General features: G+C 46.0%; 2 protein-coding genes across 2 annotated transcripts in view; both read left to right on the top strand.

Annotated features, from left to right (window-relative positions):
• The window catches only part of PPCS (phosphopantothenoylcysteine synthetase), a 42,887-nt gene extending 38,842 nt beyond the window's left edge, over window positions 1-4,045 (top strand). The window contains exons 8-9 of the mRNA XM_003128101.5: window positions 1,293-1,364; window positions 3,955-4,045. The gene's annotated coding sequence lies outside the window, so the exon portion shown is untranslated. The remainder of the gene's footprint in view (window positions 1-1,292; window positions 1,365-3,954) is intronic.
• The window catches only part of CCDC30 (coiled-coil domain containing 30), a 92,881-nt gene that overhangs the window by 20,428 nt on the left and 52,053 nt on the right, over window positions 1-20,400 (top strand). The window contains exons 6-10 of the mRNA XM_021096923.1: window positions 1,293-1,364; window positions 3,955-4,070; window positions 6,188-6,262; window positions 13,840-13,965; window positions 14,975-15,112. Coding sequence (XP_020952582.1) covers window positions 1,293-1,364; window positions 3,955-4,070; window positions 6,188-6,262; window positions 13,840-13,965; window positions 14,975-15,112 — 527 coding nt within the window. The remainder of the gene's footprint in view (window positions 1-1,292; window positions 1,365-3,954; window positions 4,071-6,187; window positions 6,263-13,839; window positions 13,966-14,974; window positions 15,113-20,400) is intronic.

Genomic DNA, 20,400 nt, shown 5'->3' with positions numbered 1-20,400 from the left:
GTCAGCTTAGCCCCGCCTGACATCTGGGAAGGTGAATGTGGGAAGGGTCCCGCCATGCCCCCGTTTATAATAGTGACTCTGTGCCTGAGCGCTTTGTGCAGATCACGTGGCTTATGTGGAAAACCTGCTTTCCCTCTGAGAGTCTGGCACTTCGGTGCGTCCCAGGCAGAAGACGGCGTCTATGTAACCAGCCCCCAGTAAACACCTTGGGCATCGAGTCTGCAACGACTTTTCCTGGTGGACCTTTCAAAGTGTCTATTTGTTGCTGGAGAAATTAAGCACATCCTATGTGACTCCGTGGGAGAAGACGCTTGGAAGTTCGTGCCTGATTTCCCCTGGCCTTTACCTCCAGTATCTTTTCTATGTGATTAGGAATGCTCATTTGTAAGATTCCCATTAGACTGTCACTTCTGGAAGATTCCTCGACTTGCTATCACAGGAGGCCTTCCAGCCATAGCATTGGTGGTGAGTAGACCACAGGCGGCAAAGTGATAAAGCCTGGATTAGAGACTCAAATCCAACAGATTCCAACGCCCCATATTCCTTCCCTGGGCCATCCTATTGCCCTCATACAACTCTAGAATAGTACCAAAAGCTACTGCCTAGAATTTTGCTGTTTTGATATTTCAAACAACTGCTGGCAAAATTCTAGATAGTATTAATTACAGGAGTTAATTCTAAGTATTTTCGGTGTGTGATATTCCTTTCTACGAGACTGGTAGACCATGATGAAAAACTTCCAGCTGTTCCTGCTGTTTACAGGTCCTAAGTGCGCAGCGTCTGCTTAGGGAAACTGGGAAAGGTCACGCGACCAGATGTCGGGGCGGGGGGTGGTTAAACACCAGGTGCATAGAAACATGAAGAGGGCAATCTGGGGAGTTCCCGTTGTGGCTCAGTGGTAACGAACCTAACAAACCTATCTAGTATCCATGAGGATGCGGGTTCCATCCCTGGCCTTGCTCAGTGGGTTAAGGATTCGGCCTTGCGTGAGCCGTGGTGTAGGTCGCAGATGCGGCTCAGATCTGGCGTTACTGTGGCTGTGGGGTAGCCCTGCAGCTCCAGCTCCAGTTTGACCTCTAGCTTAAAAACTTCCATATGCCATGGGTGCAGCCCTAAAAAGACAAACAAAGCGGGGGCAATCTGGAAAAGCTTCCTGGAGGAGGTGACATTTATGCAGAAACTCCAAGGACAGCCACCAGAAAGTGTTCCAAAGAGAAAGAGCCCTTTGAAACCTGATTATTTTACTAACCATTTGCTCTTTACGCAAGTATTTTGTTCTCTTTTTCTTTTAGATTCTGCATTTGAGAAGTCTCAACTAGAAGTTGAGAAATTAAAAGAACTTTTGAAAGAGCTGAAAGAAAATGGTGAGTCATTTTAACAGATATAACAGTATTTAATAGTAAAATATTAAATAATAATATAATTTATATAATGTTTTAAAATAATAATGTTATTTAATAATTGAATAATAACATTACTCCTGCTATTACTATTCCTACTGCTGATACTATTATTGCCATTTGTTGCTTACTAACAGGTACTCTGCTAGGCACTTGCCAGACTGTTACCGCTAACCCTAACAAGAATTCCAAGTTGTGACTATTATTATTCCCATTTCATAGGTAAAGAGACTGAGTCATGATAAGGTTACATGCATTATCCAATAGCTACGTTAAGTGTTAGAGCTGGTGTTTGAACCCATGTATGTCTGACTCCAAAACCTTGGGTCAATACAAACAATACATATTTTACTGGGGCCGCTGGGATCAAGATACCTTGTAATGCATCTAACAACACCTCATAGTTTTTGTTTACTGCGAAGCCGATAGGCTTGGAAGAAGTGGTGAATTATCTGACCCCAGATTGACCTTGTAAAGATATCAGCTGTAAAAAATGTAGTGAAATTTGGGTGTCACAGTGGTAGTAACTACAAAAATAATTTAAAATATGTTTAGTGGTTTTAAGTGGCTATAAAAAGAGGCTTATTTATCCTGTAATATTATGATTTACAGTAAGAAGCCTATATTTGGTCTTTGACCCTGTTTTTGGCACTAAGCCCCAAACCCTTGGAGTTTCCTAAGGATAAGAAGAGGGGTGGCTTTGGTTATGATAACAAGGGCTTTTGGAAAGCCCCTAGGTAACCATAGGATCGGTACTGGTTGCCAGGGGAGCCAACTGCATGCTTAGAGGGTTGGAGCTTTCTTTTTTTGTTTTTGTTTTTATTCTTTTGGCTGCACCTGCTGCAGATGTGGAAATTCCCGGGGCCAGGGATCAAACCTTGCCACAGCAGCGACCCTGAGCCACTGCAGTGTCAACACCAGATCCTTTACCTGCTGCATCATAAGGGAACTCTGGGTTGAAACTTTCAGTTCCACCTTCACCCCCTCCGTATCAGTAACCCCAATCCTCCCAGGAGGGAAGAGAGGCTATAGATTAAGTTCAATTACCAGTGACCAGTGATTTAATCCGTCGTGCCTATATAAAAACCCAGAAGGACAGGGTGCAGAGAGCTCCCGGACTGGTGAACGCATGGAGATTTGGGAAGCGGGGTGCACTCAGGGAGAGTGTGCAAAGCCTGCACCCCTTTCCCATGCCTTGCCCTATGCATCTCTTCTATCTAGCTGTTCCTGAGTTATGTTCATTTATAACAGCCTGGCTCATCTCGTAAATGAAATGTTTCTGAGTTCTGTGAGCTGCTTTCACAAATAATCAAACCGGAGGAGGAGGTCATAGGAGTCTCCGGTTTATAGCCAGTCAGTCAGAAGCACAGACAACACCCTGCCCTAGCGACTGGCGTCTGAACTGACATTCTTGTGGATCTGAGCCCTTGGCCTGTGGAATGATGCCGACCCCAGAGGGACAGTAGCAGAGTTGAGTTGAACTGGACACCCAGCCGGTGATGGAGAATTGTTGGGATGTGGGGGGGGGCCTCCATCCCTCATAACTGATGATCGGGATTGTTTAAAAAATATGTGGGTACAATTAAAAAAGAGCACTGCTTGCACAGTAATGGATAGAGCATGTAAACAAAATCAGTAAGCGTGGGGAAGACCCAGTAACACCACTAACCAGCATGGCGGGATTGATAGAGAACGCCACGCATAAGCAACAGTCACAAAAAGAGGTCATTGCCGTCAAACAGATTTCTGCAGAAGAAATGCAATTATACAAATTATGTTCTAATAGAATTAAACCAAAAAGCAATAACAGAAGGATGTTTAGCAAACTGCCAAGTAGCAAGTTAAATAAAATACTTCTAAATTGCCGTGCCTTCAGAGAAAAAACTACAAGGGATATTACAAAATATTTTCTATGAATTGACTTGAATGAAAATGAAAACACTAAACATATCAGCTTTTGTGGGATGCATGTAAGCCAGTGCTTAAGAAGGAAATGTATGCCATTTAATGCTTATTCCAGAAATCAAAAAAGGACACAAAATAATCTAAGCTTCTACTTTAAAAACCCAGCATAAGAGCAAATTAAATCCAAAGCAAGCCCAGCGTTCCCAGTGTGGTCAGTGGTTATGAACCCAAGTAATATCCATGAGGATATGGGTTCGATCCCTGGCCTCTCTCAGGAGGTTGGGGATCCAGCGTTGCCATGAGCTGTGGTGTAGGTCACAGACGCGGCTTGGATCTGGCATTGTTGTGGCTGTGGTTGTGGCTGGCAGATGCAGTTCTGATTCGATCCCTAGCCCAGGAACTTCCACATGCCACGGATGCGGCCCTAAAAAGAAAAAAAAGTCCAACTCATTAGTCTGGTGTGAGAAGAAAAACCATTCTCTTCCACTTCATTAGCTGGTAGAACATTGTCAGGCTGGACTTAGAGAGTTTGGCAGCTCTTCTTCACAGAGAATCACGAAGGTGGAGACAGGGTAGGGTTGACAAGAAGGTCAGGAAACTTAGTGCCCCCAAATTAAGGCCTTGATCCAGTTCGATCTCTCTGTTTTAGGCTCAGCTGACTTACAGAAAGCAAAGGAACATAACCGGAGACTGGATGAGGAAATTCTGGCTTTAAGGAATCGGGTTCGATCACTTGACTCAGAAAAAAAAGTACTTGGAGAAGAGGTAAGTCGTCTCATCTGTTCTTGGAACTGATTTAAATGTGCGTAGAGTAACAGTCAGCAGCTAGAGCAACCTGGGTGTCCACTGTCCATTGTCACTGGTGAAGACTGATTCTGGGGCTGTGGCATCGCAGGTAGATGGTGTGCTTTTCCTGGCTGCGTTCGGTCAGCAGTTCTCTTCCGTATTTTATGCATTGTAACTACACAGGCTGAGCAGTAACCTTGTTGTCGTGTCCGTTTAGGCTCTCTCCTTTTTATGAGGATTTAGGTAATAGTTTACATCTACCGCAGGTAGAAATTATTACTCTGTCGGATACACTTGAGATTACTAATACTAAACCCTTCCTTATGTTAGGTTTTTGAGCCATTTCTTCTTAGGAGTTTACTGATTTTTTCATAGGTGCTTCCAGGTTCTAGATACACGACATGTCACCCAGCTTTCGTTGTGTTCATTTCACAGTCACGTCTCTAGCGGCTAATGCGAGGTCTGGGACGCACTAAGTGCCCAGGAAATACTGTGGCAAGAAGGAGTTACTATTCACTAAGATGGCCGTATCATCGAAACAATAAAAATAGCAAATGTGGAGGATGTGGAGAAATTGAAACCCTTTGTGCATGGTTGTCAGGACTGTAAAAGGAAGGAACTGCCTCCTGCTCAGTGGGTGAAGGATACAGTGTTGTCATTTCTGTGGCTCTCATTTCAGCTGTGGCGTGAGTTCCATCTTTGGCCCTGGAACTTCTGCATGCCATGGGCACAGCCAAAAAAAAATGGAAAATGGTACAGCCTCTGTTGAAAACAGCATGCGGGAGTTCCCGTCGTGGCTCAGTGGTTAACATATCTGACTAGGAGCCGTGAGGTTGCAGGTTTGATCCCTGGCCTCACTCAGTGGGTTGAGGATCCAGCGTTGCCGTGAGCTGTGGTGTAGGTTGAAGACGCGGCTCGGATCCCCAGTTGCTGTGGCTGTGGTTGTGGCTGGCAGCTACAGCTCCAATGAGACCCCTAGCCTGGGAACCTCCATGTGCCACGGTACAGCACCACAAAAGGCAAAAAAGACCAAAAAAAAAAGAAAAAGAAAAAAGAAGACAGTATGGTCCTTCCTTAAAAGAGTAAAACGTAGTTACCATGTGATGGCAATTCTGCTTCTAGGTGTACCCACCCACCCAAAAGAATCGGAAGCAGGGACTCTGACAGGTGTTTATTCACTCGTGTTCATAGCAGTGTTTTTCACACCAGCCAAAAGGTTGAAGCAACCCAAGTAGCAGTTGGCAAATAAATGGAACGAAATGTGTTATATGCATACAATGAGTACTGTTCAGCCTTAAAAAGAAAGGAGATCCTGGCACAGGCTACAACTTGGGTGAAGCTTGAAGACACTATGCTAATTGAAATAAATGCTGGGTCACAACAACACAACTGGTATATGATTCCGTGTATACGAGGCAGCTAGAGCAGTCAAAATCCTAGATTCGAGAAGTAGAACGGTGGTTTCTAGGGGCCAAGGGGAAGGGCGAGATGAGGCGATACTGTTTAATAGGTGCAGAGTCTCAGTTTTGCATTGAAAAGAACTCTGCAGATGGAGGCTGGTGGTGGCTGCACAATAACGAGACTGTGCTTAGTGCTACTAAACTGTGTACCTCAAAATGGTTAAACGGTAAATTTTGTGTTATGTATATACTATCATAGTTTTTAAATGCAGTCATAAAGAATAAAACTGTCGAAGTTGTCCAAATCTCTAGATTTATATGTCTAATACTGATAAAAAGTTTTGTCTCATATATATCTCATATACCTCAAATGCGTTTTATTTCACATTTGTGATATAAAACATATATATAAGCATACATATAAAATGCATCTATGAGATAAACTATCAGCCAGCATGCACGTGTGTCTGTGAGATAAAGTCCAGGCACTGTATATTCCGAACAGTCGTGCTTCTGGAAGGGGAGCAGGATCGTGGGAGGTTTCTGTGGAGGAGATCACTGGTCACTCTGCGTACCTCTGTGTTGTTTAAATTTTTACACTAAGAAGGTATTGTGTAATATTCACGTATTATTTGTATATTTTTAAAGCAAAGCAGTGCCCCTCACTGTTGTATTGAAAATGCCTTTGTATTTAAGGTTGAACGGCTTAGAGGAGAAATTTGTGACTCTCCAGAGAGGAAGCACCTTGGAAACCACTCTCCCGGAAAAACGGTAGGTGCCGAACAGAAAGTTCAGTTCTTTCTGATTTCCCATTTTTGGGCGCGTTCCGTCTCCGAGTACACCAGAGCAACCGAGGCGGAGTGCTTGCTGCTCTCATCACCTGCCTCTTTTCTCAGGCTTTGCCAGTGAGCGTGGGAGAAGAAATTAGGGTACGGAAGGAACAATTAATATGAAAAATATAACGTGTTGTTTCTTTAAAGAACATAAAGAGGAGTTGCTGTTGTGGCTCAGCAGGTTGAGAACCTGACATGGTGTCTGCAAAGATGTGAGTTCGATCCCTGGCCTGTTCAGTGGGTTCAGGATCAGCGTTGCTGCAAAAAAAGCTGCGGCATGAGTCACAGATGCGCTTCAATCCCGAGTTGCTGTGGCTGTGGCCGTGGCTGTGGCCTGCAGCTGCAGCTCTAACTCAACACCTAGCCCAGGAACTTCCATATGCTCTAAGTGTGGGCGCAAAAATTTAAAAAAAGAGAGAAGAAAAGAAAAATGAAGGATCCTGGAGTTTCCCTGTGGCTCAGCAAGTTAAGGGTCCGGCGCTGTCATTGTATGGGCCCAGATCACTGCTGTGTAGTTTTCATTGTCAATCATTTGTTTATAGGGATATTGAGCATTTTTCAAATGTTTAAAAGTTAATTATATTTTGTTTATAAAATTAACTTTCTTGAAATATTTAGTGCAATATGAACACACATATTTTAAGCGGCGAGTTCAAGGAGTCTTGACAAATGCATGCATTTGTGCAACCATAACCACGGTAATCAAGAAAGCAAGCGTTATGCTCATTAGGCTAAAAAATGCCCTGCCGTTTTGCCGTCAGTACCCTCACGACTTCCTATGACCACAGCATTTCTAGAATTTCAAATAGATAGAGTCGTCTAGTGTACACTCTTTCGTGTTTGGTTCCTTTAGCTTAGGATAATGCTCCTGAGATTTATCCACGTTGTTGTCTGTGTTAGTACTTCTTCTTTATTTTAATGAGTAAGATTCCCGCGTATGTGGATATACTGTAAATTGTCTATCTGTTGGTTAACATCCTGTCAGGAGGTTTTGAGCTATTACGAATGAAGCTGCTACTGGTATTTACATACCAGTCTGGGTTTTTTTTCCCCTTGGATAAATACCTAGCAGTGGAATTACTGAATCACAGAGGAAATAAATGCTTGTTTAGTTTTATCAGAAACCGCCAGACTGTTTTCCACTTTGTGGATGTACGGAATAAGGCCGCTGTGATCATTCGTGTACAAATGTGTGTGTGAATACATTTCCATTTTTCTTGGATGTGTACGTATGGGTGGAATTGCTGGGTCATATGTTACTTCTGTGTGTAACCGTCTGGAGAACTGCCAGCCTGTTCTGCAAGAAGCAGCTACAGCGTTTTGCATTCCCATCGGCCGTGTGGGAGAGTTCCAGTTTCTCCAGCATCCTTTCCAGCATTCCCGGTGGTTTGTCTGTTTATTGTTGCTGTCCCAGTGCATATGAAGAGTATCTCGGTACAGTTGGTGAGTTGTTTGTTTGTTTGTTTTGGCCTTGCCTGTGGCGTGCAGAAGTTCCCGGGCCAGGGATCAAATCCACGCCACAGCACTGACAATACTGGGTCTTTAACCTCTAGGCCACCAGGGAACTCCTCAACATAGTTTTAATTTGCGTTTCCTAAGTGTCTAATGACATGGAACATCTTTGCACATACTCACTGGCCACTTTCCGAGCTCATCACCCCTTTGCACAGATCCGTGATCCATCTGGAGCCATCCTCTGTAGCCTAAAGAACACGATTCATTCGTTCCCGTGAGGATCTGCTGGTGGTGAGCTCTCTGGTTGTGTTTATCTGCCAAAGTCTTCGTTTTACTTAATTTTTTCAATTTTTTTTTTCCCTGTGGTAAAATACACAGAACAGAAACTATGTTTAAGTACACAGTTCTATAAACATACAGTTCAGTGATAGTAAGCCATTCACATTACTGTGCAACTCTTAATTCTCACCATCCTCTCTTCATCGTGCAAACCTGCAGCGCTTACCCACTAAACACTTAACTGCTCCTTCTGCCCTTCCCTCCCAGCCCCGGCAACTGCCACTCTCCTTTCCAGCTCTGCGATTTTGACGACTCCGTGTGCCTCCCGCAGTGGAATCATACACTATTTGTCCTTTTGTGACTTGCTTCATGTCCTTTCATCTGTGTTGTAGCACATGTCAGAATTGCCTTCTCTTTTCAGGCTGGGTACTCTTCCCTTGTATGTATTCACCACATCTTGGCTACCTGCTCATTTATCCTTGGACACTAGGGTTGCTTGCATGTTTCAGCTGTTAGACAGGTCCTCGGCTGCCTCATGTAATTATGCCTGATCTCTAACTACTTGATGTCATAGCCTGTGCACGTGGGTCGCTAATTTCCGGCATGGCGAGGTAGAAAGAAAGAAGTTAGTGAGATAAGGGTCACTTCCAGTGCAGCGGGACAGCTTCCTGATGGCCAGGGGGGGCTGACCTGATCCGGAGCACTGTTCCATGTGTTTTTATAGCCTGGGGACGAAGGAGAAAGGAGGGGTTTTAGGATACACCTGCTGCTTGGGTGGGGGTTATGTTGTCCCCATAGGGGTGGGGTCAGGCGTGGGCCAAATGCCTTTCCTAGCAGGGGCAGGAGGGAGTGGGCCAGGACTCACCGGAGGCGCTTGAGAACTCTGCAGCCCCTGCAGGGGAATGGAAGGGGTGAGAAAGGTCTGGAAACTTTTATCTCAGACAGAGGCTTTTTTATCTCCTTAGAGAGGCCTTGACCTCGCACATTTTATTTTCTGTATCCTACAAAAAGTAAGTAAAAGGACAACAGCTAAGATTTGAGTGCCTGTAATGTGGTCATGAGTTGACTTAACTCATTTAATGTGACAGAAATTTGGAGAAGGTGTAAATTTGCTTTACAGATGAGAAAACCAAGATCGCAGATGCACAAACGTGGGAGTCAAGGTTTCAAATCTTGAGAGTTCCCATCATGGCTCCACGGTAAAGAACCTGACGAGTATCCACGAAGATGCGGGTTCAATCCCTGGCCTCGCTCAGGGGGTTAAAGGATCTGGCATTGCTGTGAGCTGCGGTGTAGGTCACAGACAAGACTCGAATCTGATGTTGCTGTGGCTGTGGTGTAGGCCGGCACCTGTAGCTCCAGTTCAACCCCAAGCCTGGGAACTTCTGTGTGACTTGGGTGTGGCCCTAAAAAAGGAAGAAAAAAGATTTGACATTTCAACTGACGACTATGTTTTTGCCACTGTGATTTTCAAACCGTGTTTCAGGGATTTGTGTTGATCCACAGATGCAGATTTCTAGGTCTTCTGCCTCCACGTCAACCAGAGAAGCCTCCACTTGTGGGCACTGTTTCCCCATAAGAATATGCTTTTGAAAATAAAAGGGAGGTCAGAGTCCTGGGACTTCTAAACGACAAATTTAGAAAGCCGCTCCCTTAAATCAAGCAGACTTCTCAGTGTACAAGTGTGTTCTTTCTTTTTTTTCTTTCGTTTTTTGCTTTTTAGGACCGCACCTGCAGCATATGGAGGTTCCCAGGCTGGGGGTCAAATCGGAACTACAGCTGCCGGCCTGCACCACAGCAATGCCAGATCTGAGCCGCATCTGCGACCTACACTGCAGCTCACGGCAACACTAGGTCCTTAACCCACTGAGAGAAGCCAGGGAGCGAACCTGAGTCCTCGTGGATATTAGCTGGGTTCGTATCCCACTGAGCCACGACGGGAGCTTCCACGGTGATGTTCTTTGTCCATCGTTCTATGCAGACAGATTTACCTTTCAATAGGCCATCTCAGTGCTGCTAGTAGGCTTGTTCTCAGAGAAGATGCTTGAAGCAGAAGACATGCTGGGTTCCCGTCAGGAGTGGCAGTCGTCACGCCATGTTGAGCGTCTGTCCTGGGCTGCCATCTGGTCAGGTGTTTTACAAACAAAAATCTTGTCTAACCTCTGTGCAGCCCTCCCCGAGGGGAGCAGGTGTGTTCTGTTTCGTATCTGAAGGAACTAAGGACCAGAGGCAGAGGCCGAGGCAGGAACCGAACCAGTTTTGTCTGGAGCCAGAGCTCATTTTCTGCACCAGACCAATTCTCGTGAGGATTTCGAGAGGGCGTATGTGCCAGTTCGTGGGGGTAACAGCATGCCCAGGACGAGCGTGTGAACTGTCTCTACGGGGAGGTGACGACCGGACAGCGAGTGTCTTACTCTCTCCAAGGCCCACATCAGCCACCTCATTTGACTGTGCCCGTGAGAGAGGATGGCACCACACGAGACATGGCGGATGGCAGTGGCTCCGTCGGACAGGGCCTGGGAGGCTCAGCCTGGCTCAGAGGGTTAGATGGGCCCACCGTTCAGAGAGTAGAATGCTGAAAGTAGAAAATTCTGAACTGTTAAGCCGTTTTCCAGAGCTGTTGGTGGCCGCCCTGTGCCAGGCAGGCGATTCCCTGGCAGTTCGTTCGTTCTCCTCTTTGCCGGCGGCTGGCTGACTGGTGAGGTAGGCTCTGTTCAGTGCCCAGAGGTCTCTATGTCCCATTGCTCATTTCTCACAGCATTGAGGCCCCTTCCCTGTGTTTCTCTGCTCTGAATTTTGATCATGGACCTCAAGAAACACATGAATCATCTAAATGTATGAGTGGATTTGGTGTGATTAGGGTAGATTTTAAACATGCATTCTTTTGAAAAACTTGCTCTTGAAAGTGTTAGCATGTGATGGCTGAGTACCATCCCGCTGTGTCTGTGTCCCAGGTCTTCTTGGTCCATTCCTCTGTCGATGGGCATGCAGGTTGCCTCCACGTCCTGACTGTTGTATACGGTGCGTCAGTGGTCATGGGGGTGCATGTGTCTTTTCAAGTCATGGTTGGCATTTGCTGCACCATGGATGGACCTAGAAATTATCGTACTAAGTGAAGCTGGTCAGACCGAGAGACACCAGCATCATACGCTATCACTTATGTGTGGACTCTAAAAAAAGGATACAAATGAACTTATGTGCAGAACCGAAACAGACACACAGACTTTGAAAAACTTATGGTTACCACAGGGGACAGGTTGCAGTGGGGGAGGGCTGGGGGTTTGGGATGGAAATATTCTAAGTAGTGGGAGTTCCCCACGTGGCACAGGGGAAATGAATCCAACTAGTATCCATGAGAATTCAGGTTCGATCCCTGGCCTCGCTCAGTGGGTTAAGGATCCGGGGCTGCCGTGAGCTGTGGTGTAGGTCGCAGACACGGCTCAGATCCCACGTTGCTGTGGCTGTGCTGTAGGCCGGCAGCTGTAGCTCCGATGGGACCCCCAGCCTGGGAGCTTCCATATGCCGTGGGTGCAACCCTAAAAACCAAAAAAAAAAAAAAAAAAAAAAAAAAAAGGATTGCGATGATGGTGTTACAACTATAAAATAATAAAATTCACTGAATTTTTAAAAAAGAGCATTAAAATACATGACGTTCTTGTACTGAGTAAACAAAGGAAACGAGGGGAGTTTTCATTTTTAAGAGCTGGGACATTTCTGCACCGGGGCGTCTCAGGTGGTGTAAGGGGAGCAGACTCCTGCCTTGCGTGCTGAACGCACCGGTGTGTCGGCTGTGGGTGGCGGAAACATCCGCCAGTGCAGAAGGCAGCTGATGAAGAGGGAGAAGCTACTCTGGGGGCAGAATACATCCTTCCCTGTATCCCTGTGCGCTGCTGCTAAGAAGTCAACATGGTTCTTTTTTTAACTCAGTGAACTTTATTGCATGTCTAGTTGTACAACTATAAAACATGGTTCTTAAGTAAGTCTTCTGTCCATCCTGCTGGACAGAAGGATGCTCGGGTTTTAGCATCTGTTTTTCCACCAGCATTCCCCATTCTTTCCAACTCGTCAATTGCGGTTGCTGTTTATGTTTTACTGATATTAAACACGAGAGAGGTTGGAGTTCCTGTCATGGCCCAGCGGTAGTGAACCTGCCTGGGATCCATGAGGTCGTGGTTCGATCCCTGGCCTCCCTCAGTGGGTTAAAGGATCTGGTGTTGCCGTGAGCTGTGATGTAGGTTGCAGTCATGGCTCAGATCCCACGTTGCTGCGGTGTAGGCTGGCAGCTATATCTCAGATTTAACCCCTAGCCTAGGAACTTCCATATGCCGTGGGTGCACCCCCCCCCAAAAAAATGAGAAAGGTAAATTATTGATAACCAGCTTTACTAACAAATTTATTTCCTTTAATCTGTAGGTTAAATTAATACACATCTGGCAATAAGTCGTGAACCTAGAAAATAAGCAAAGCTCCGGAATACTTTCCTGCAAATTTAATTAGATAAAAATCTTTGGTAAATGAACTCTTTCCTTTTTCAGCCTAAATAAAGGAATGTTTTTAGTCTCTTAATTAAATTAAAAACCAAATTGAAATTTCCATTGAAAACTAATTCTGAATAGAAATAATAAGTAATATCAGAGTTTCCATTGTGGCTCAGCAGAAACAAATCGGACTGGCATCCATGAGGATGCAAGTTTGATCCCTGGCCTTGCTCAGTGGGTTAGGGATCCAGCGTTGCCGTGAGCTGTGGTGTAGGTTGCAGACGCGGCTTGGATCCCGAGTTGCTGTGGCTCTGGCGTAGGCCGGTGGCTACAGCTCCGATTTGACCCCTAGCCTGGGAACCTCCACATGCCACGGGAGCAGCCCTAGAAAAGGCAAAAAGACAAAAAAATCAAAGAAAAAGAAAAAATGAAATAAAAGTAAAAGCAAGGGGTTGTGAGTTAGACCTGGTCTGAATCCTAATGCTGACTGTGTGGCTTTGGGCAAATTACCTAATCTAGCTGAGCCTTACTATGTTCTCTGTAAAAAGAGTAAAATAGTAGCTCTAACCTCATAGGGATCCTGGGAAAACGGAATTAGATAATGCATGTAAAGCCTTTGCTATACAGTCTGGCCTGTGGTAAGCACTCAGTGAATAGTAGCTGCTCTCAGTATTATTTTTGAAGCTCTCCGCCTCCTCATCAATTTGGTAGGATAATAACAGTACCTTATATTTAGTAAGGGCTTAAAATGTACAAAATACTTTCCTTTTTTTTTTTTTTGTCTTTTGTCTTTTGTCTTTTGTTGTTGTTGTTGCTATTTCTTGGGCCGCTCCCACGGCATATGGAGGTTCCCAGGCTAGGGGTTGAATCGGAGCTGCAGCCGCCGGCCTACGCCAGAGCCACAGCAACGCGGGATCCGAGCCGCGTCTGCAACCTACACCACAGCTCACGGCAACGCCGGATCGTTAACCCACTGAGCAAGGGCAGGGACCAAACCCGCAACCTCATGGTTCCTCGTCGGATTCGTTAACCACTGCGCCACGACGGGAACTCCACAAAATACTTTCAAAACCACGTTGGATTCCTGTTTGAATGGCTCTAATGCAGGCAGGACAAGTATCAGTTCTGTCCTGCAGTTGAGAAAACAGGCTTAGAGGGAAAAGCCTGTCTTAGAGCTGTGGTCCCACGACCAAGTTTACTCAGGTCCGGCCTCCCCAGGATGACTTTACAATTGAGTGTCATCAGAATTTATAGGGAACATGAGGATTGTATCTGGAATTAATAGTCTAAAATGCTTTTGCAGATACTGAAAATGAGCCAAGAAAAAATTGAGATATTTGAAAGCGAGTTGTCAGAAGAGAGAGACAGGAAAAAGCCCTTGACACCTGCTCTTACCACTGGACCAAACTCTCTGAAAGTCGAAAGTGAGGTATTTTGCCATTTAGGGTGTTATTTTCCTCTTTGAAACATTCGTAATTCAGGGATTGCGTGCTATTTGTTTATTTTAATTTTGAAATGAATTGTAGCTAAGGGATGTGTATTTCTATTAATAGTCACGAGATGACTGTTGTTTCTCATTAATCATGATGAGTTCCGACACTCAACAGAGAATCCTTTAGAGAGCAGGGGTTTCCTTATTGTCGTGGTCATAGAGTCCTGGACTTGTCTCTCCTTTTAACCCCTGGTCCTACCGTCTTGGAAAGGTCCATCAGGAGATGTGGAGGAGTGACCTGGAGGTGAGTTCATGGAAGTCCAGACTGCCGATTTAGAGGAGGGACAAGCAGTTTGCAGGGTAGGTGAGAGCCAGTGCAAACGCCAGACCCCATCCTGATGAGCTGCAGGACTTTTCCATGAAACGGGGTCGGGCACTGACGCGGCTTGTGCCACCTGACCGTGGTTCGGGGCGGCCACTCCCTACCTGTTCTCCTTTTTGCGCTGCCTTCCTCATCCACACGCCCCTCCCCCTCTGCTCTTAAGCCTCTGCGAATACCAAGCACCTCCTCTCCTTTAGTAAATTTTTATCACGTGTTCCCTTCATAAGGCACTGCAACCTGACTCCCAGGCCCCTGTCCTCCACCAAACACTGCAGATTCCATATCATCAGTGCACAAGTTTGGTTTAAAAACCCACATCTAACTAAAGTGTTTTCTCTTATTGATATAGAAAAAAATTAGTGTAGGGAGTTCCCTTTGTGGCACAGCAGGAACGAATCCGACTAGGAACCATGAGGTTGAGGGTTCAATCCCTGGCCTTGCTCAGTGGGTTATGCATCCGGCGTTGCCGTGAGCTGTGGTGTAGGTTGCAGACTCGGCTTGGATCTGGCGTTGCTGTGACTGTGGTGTAGGCCGGCAGCTGTAGCTCTGATTCAACCCCTAGCCTGGGAACTTCCACATGCTTCCATTTTTTTCTCCTAAATATTGTCATCATCTCTTAATCAGGATTTGCAAAGGTTAAAGTCAGAACTTACATGCCTTTATAATGAAATTCAAAGTCTTCCAGGGGAAGCAGAAGACAGAGACCCTTTTTTAATGGCATATGACCTGCTACAAAGAGAGAATTCTGAATTAGAAACAAAGGTGAGACTGAATTATTAAGTATTTAAGTGTTCAATGTATAACATATCTTTTATGAAGATAAAAAGGAAACTAAGTGACATATTGGAAATTGGAGTTTCCTTTATTATTTTTTTCTAAGTTTCCTTTATTATTATAAAATAAATTGCCTTACAGTGTAGATTATAAATCAAGATGTATTTCAGGATAAACATTCAGACCTCAGCCAATATTTCACTCTTAGGATTAATCTATGAATTTTTTGCTTTAAATAAGCTTCCCAATGGTTTACTTTTTAGAGCACAAGTTGTGATATAAAAGGTGGACTTGGAGTTCCTGTCGTGGCTCAGAGGTTATTGAATCCGAGTAGGAACCGTGAGGTGGCAGGTTCGATCCCTGCCCTCGCTCAGTGGGTTAAGAATCCAGCATTGCCCTGAGCTGTGGTGTAGGTCACAGATGCAGCTCGGATCCTGGGTTGCTGTGGCTCTGGTGTAGGCCAATAGCCGCAGCTCTGATTAGACCCCTAGCCTGGGAAGCTCCCCATATGCTGAGGGTGTGGCCCTAAAAAGACAAAAAAAAAGCTGGACTTGGTTCCTGTCCTGGCTCGTTAGTAATGAACGCGGCTAGTATCCAATAGGACGCAGGTTTGATCCCTGGCCTCACTCAGTGGGTTAAGGATCCAGCATTGCCTTGAGCTGTGATGTAGGTCACAGATGCAGCTCGGATCTTGCGTTGCTGTGGCTGTGGTGTAGGCTGGCAGCTGCAGCTCCAATTTGACCCCTAGCCTGGGAACTTCCATATGCTGTGGGTGCAACCCTAAAAGACCAAAAAAAAAAAAAAAAAAAGGTTTACTTAAATGTCTTCACGTTCAAAATTATTTAGAATCAAAACATCTTTCCAAATATGCTGAAAATTAGGCTCATACTTAGAATTAGGAAAATATTTAAATGTCCCAGCCCCAATCCGTTCCCTAATATAAACATGGCGCTGCCTGACCAGGGTCAGTCCAGCACTAAATGGAGAGGTTGCCAGGTGTGTCATTTCTGGAGTCCTACGTTTTAGGTTGTCACCAACTCCTGGATGAAAATTCCCTCCTTGATCTTTCTCTTGATGGTGACAAGGCGGCAGAAAGGAGCAACGGCTTGAACACAGCAGTGAAAATCCCTGGACTTAAGCTTTAATGCCACGTGCGACGTGCAGGACCACATCAGGGCCTAATTTATCCCGTAAGAAGCTGCTGCCCTGAACTCGGAGAGTGCGTTGCTGAGGGAGTGGGGCGAAGATCAAAGAGTACGTGATGTAGGGAAGGGAAGGTCCAGCAAACGGGGCTTCCTGCCTGGGAAGGTGGGTGTGTGGGACACAGCCGACATCTGAGGTTTGCTTGGGGGACCTTGTCAACACACAAGGTGCGTTTTCATCACGGCGTGCCACTAAATACCATCAGAAAACAGCGTGGAGAGTGAAATGAAGTGAGAAGAATGCAAAAGAGATCCAGATCGCTATCCTGGTAATCTGGCTTTCCCTCTCTCTTTAGAACAAACAAGACAAACAAACAACTCTCTATTTGGAAATGATTTCAAACAGAGAGAAAAGTTGCGAAGCAGCATACAGACTTTCCATGTACCTCTACCCTGCATGTGTCAGCGTGGTGCCACACATGCGGTATCCTCCTCTGCCCTCTCACTACACACACACACACACACACACACACACACACACGCACACACACTCATAGGCAGACACCCTTTTTTCCTGAACCCTGGGAGCGTAAGTGGGAGACGCAATCCCCCTTTCCTCCTGAATGCTACCGTGTACGTTTGCTGAAAACTGACACGGCTGTGTCACAGGGCAAGCCTCAAAATCAGGAAATTAACATGAATATTGTACGAGTAGCTAATCTACAGCTTATCCTCAAATTTCACTAAAAGGGACGATTTTTTTTTTTCTAGTTCGAGGTCCGGTCCAGGACTGTACTTTGCATTGAATTGCCACATCCTGTAGCTCCTTGAATCTGCAGCACTTCCTCATTCTGTCTTTGCTGTTCATGACCTTGCTATTTTTGAAGAGTCCAGATCATTTATTTTAAAGAATGTCTCTCGATTTGGGTTTTTCTCATGTTTCCTCATAATGTAACGTCGGTTGCACAGTTTTGGCAGGAACACTACAAAAGTGACGTGGCCTTCTCGGTGCATTCCATCAGAAGATAGTGGGTTTTTTTTTTTTTCTTTTTAGGGCCACACCCGATGCACATGGAGGTTCCCAGGCGAAGGGTCGACTCTGAGCTGTAGCCGCCGGCCTACGCCACAGCCACAGCCACCTCAGACCCGAGCCGTGACTGTCACCTGCACACAGCTCACGGCAACACTGGATCCTCAACCCATTGAGCAGAGTCAGGGATGGAGCCCAAAACCTCATGGTTCCTAGTCGGGTCGTTTCCACGGCGCCACAAAGGGAACTCCTGGATACCTTTGTTTTTTTTTTTCTACTTTTCTTTTTGTAGAGCCTCACCCACAGCATATGGAAATTCCCAGGCGAAGGGTTGAATCGGAGCTGCAGCTACTGTCCACAGCAACAGCCACAGGGGATCTGAACCATATATGGGACCTACACCTCAGCTTGTGACAATGCTGGGCCCTTAACCCACTGAGCAGGCCGAGGGATCAAACCCACATCCTCACGGACACTGGTCGGGGTTGTTACCTCTGAGCCGCAGCAGGAACTCCTGGATATCTTTTTGTTCGCCACGATGAAGTTATCACTGTTGCCTCTGAAATTTATAAATATCTTACAGGGAGGTACTTTGAGACTGTATGTATTCCGTCTCTCATAAAACTTTTACTGATGAGAGGTTTCTGTTTTGAAGCCGTGACTCTTTAATTATGGCCCAGTTTCTCTTTAAAACGTAGAGTGCTTTAGACTTAATGACAGTCCTGGCAAGACTAACTACGTACTAAAGCCCTGTTTTATAGGCTGTCGTGTTATTTTGGCCACAAAGTTTTAGAGCCAGAAGGGGTAGGCCCGCTTCCCCAGTTCACAGATAGGAACGCCAGCCTCAGGTATATGAAACACCTGCCAAGCCGCCTGGTGACTCTCAGCCTAAGCTTTGTCCTCCCTGCTCCCGGGCCTCAGGCGGAACATGGAACAATCAGCGGAATACGTCATGGTGCTTAAACGCGGCTGAAGACGCGACTGAGCTTTGTCATGAGGATAAGATTAGGGGAAGGACACAAATAACAAGTGCTGGAGGGGCTGTGGAGAAAAGGGAACCCTCCTGCACTGCTGGTGGGAATGTAAACTGGTACAGCCACTATGGAGAACAGTTTGGTGATACCTTAGAAATCTATACATAGAACTTCCATATGACCCTGCAATCCCACTCTTGGGCATCTATCCGGACAAAGCTCTCCTTAAAAGAGACACATGCACCCGCATGTTCATTGCAGCCCTATTCACAATAGCCAGGACATGGAAACAATCCAAATGTCCATCGACAGATGATTGGATTCGGAAGATGTGGTATATATACATAATGGAATACTACTCAGCCATAAAAAAGGATGACATCATGCCATTTGCAGCAACATGGATGGAACCAGAGAATCTCATACTGAGTGAAATGAGCCAGAAAGACAAAGACAAATACCATATGATATCACTTATAACTGGAATCTAATATCCAGCACAAATGAACATCCCCTCAGAAAAGAAAATCATGGACTTGGAGAAGAGACTTGTGGCTGCCTGGTGGGAGGGGGAGGGAATGGGAGGGATCGGGAGCTTGGGCTTATCAGACACAACTTAGAATAGATCTACAAGGAGATCCTGCTGAATAGCATTGAGAACTATGTCTAGATACTCATGATGCAACAGAAGAAAGGGTGGGGGAAAAACTGTAATTGTAATGTATACATGTAAGGATAACCTGACCCCCTTGCTGTACAGTGGGAAAATAAAAAAAAAAAAAAAAAAAAAAAAGATTTGGGGAAGGAGAAGCCTGCGGAACAGAGCCGGTCCACATCACCTGTGTCCTGAAAGGGCCTCTGGCTTCTCTTCCCTCTTGACATCCAGCAACTTTGTCACGTGAGACTCCAGAAAACCCTGCGAGCTCTTGGTGTCAAAGTCACCTTCCTCCTCAGAAACCTTCAGCAGCTCCCGGTTTGCTAGAACGTCAAGTGGGAATTCCATGTGGCTTCCTTTACTTCTTAAGAAACTAACGTGTACTATCTGTAATGTCTAAATGTTTACCGGGACTGTAAGAAATCAGTGAATAAGCAGCGTTTGGGAGTCTGTCTTCCTGCTTTACAAAAAGTCATGCAGGCTCATGAACGAAAGCATCGTCTTCCAGGTCCCTCATAGTCCGACGCCTCCGCTCTCTGGTCTTGTTTCCTCAGCGTCTCGTCTGGACCTTTCCCCTCACTTCTGCGCAAATACTCGGTCCTCAGCCCCGCACTCTGCCTTTGGCCGCGTTGATCTCGCCGACAAGCTGCTCTAGTCTCTTCTTCGCCCGTCCGTGGCTTCCCACCTCCCCGGGCCCCTGGAGAGGTGGCAGTCTGCGTAAAATGATGAGATTATGACCCACGTCCCACACGGGAGTTTTTCTTCAGAAATGTGAAAAGGCCCGGGAGACCAGAAAGAGTCCTCAGATACCTTAGGCTGCGCTTTAGGATTCAGGCCATTGTGTTCTCAGAATCAAACGCAGTAACTAGAGGAACTGGGCGTTGTCAGAGTGGCTGCGGCACAGCGCTGTCCATCTGCACGCAAAGCGATTTCACAGCGACTCATCTCCCGGCCTCGGCAGGGTGCCCCCTCCACCCTTGTTACTGCTTTCGTAGGTGTTCTTTCGTTTCATGTCGAGATCCAAAGAAGAGTCTTCAAGGAAGGGAGTCTGTCAAAGAACAAAACAAAACAGCAAAATCCTCCACAAAGGTTTCGCCAAACCACACAGCAGAGCAGTGACTCCTAAAGCATCCGTTTGCCTCGGAATGACCTGTCAGACTTACTTAAAGTACAAATTCCCATTTTCCAGCCCAGACCACTGGTTCTGAATCTCAGGAATGGGGTGGCAATGCGAGGCTGCCTTTTTTTTTTTTTTTTTTTTTTTTTTTTGCTTTTTAGGGCCATACTCACGACAAATGGAGGGGGTCGAACTGGAGCTGTAGCCGCCGGCCCACACCACAGCCACCGCAACGAAGGATCCCAGCCGCGTCTGTAACCTACATCACAGCTCACGGCAGCGCTGGATCCTGAACCCACTGAGTGAGGCCAGAGATGGAGCCTGCGTCCTCGTGGATATTAGTCAGATTCATTTCCGC

This window comes from Sus scrofa, chromosome 6, assembly GCF_000003025.6.
Source record: "Sus scrofa isolate TJ Tabasco breed Duroc chromosome 6, Sscrofa11.1, whole genome shotgun sequence".
In the NCBI taxonomy this organism is placed as follows: domain Eukaryota; kingdom Metazoa; phylum Chordata; class Mammalia; order Artiodactyla; family Suidae; genus Sus; species Sus scrofa.
This window is presented reverse-complemented; position numbering and strand designations above follow the sequence as displayed.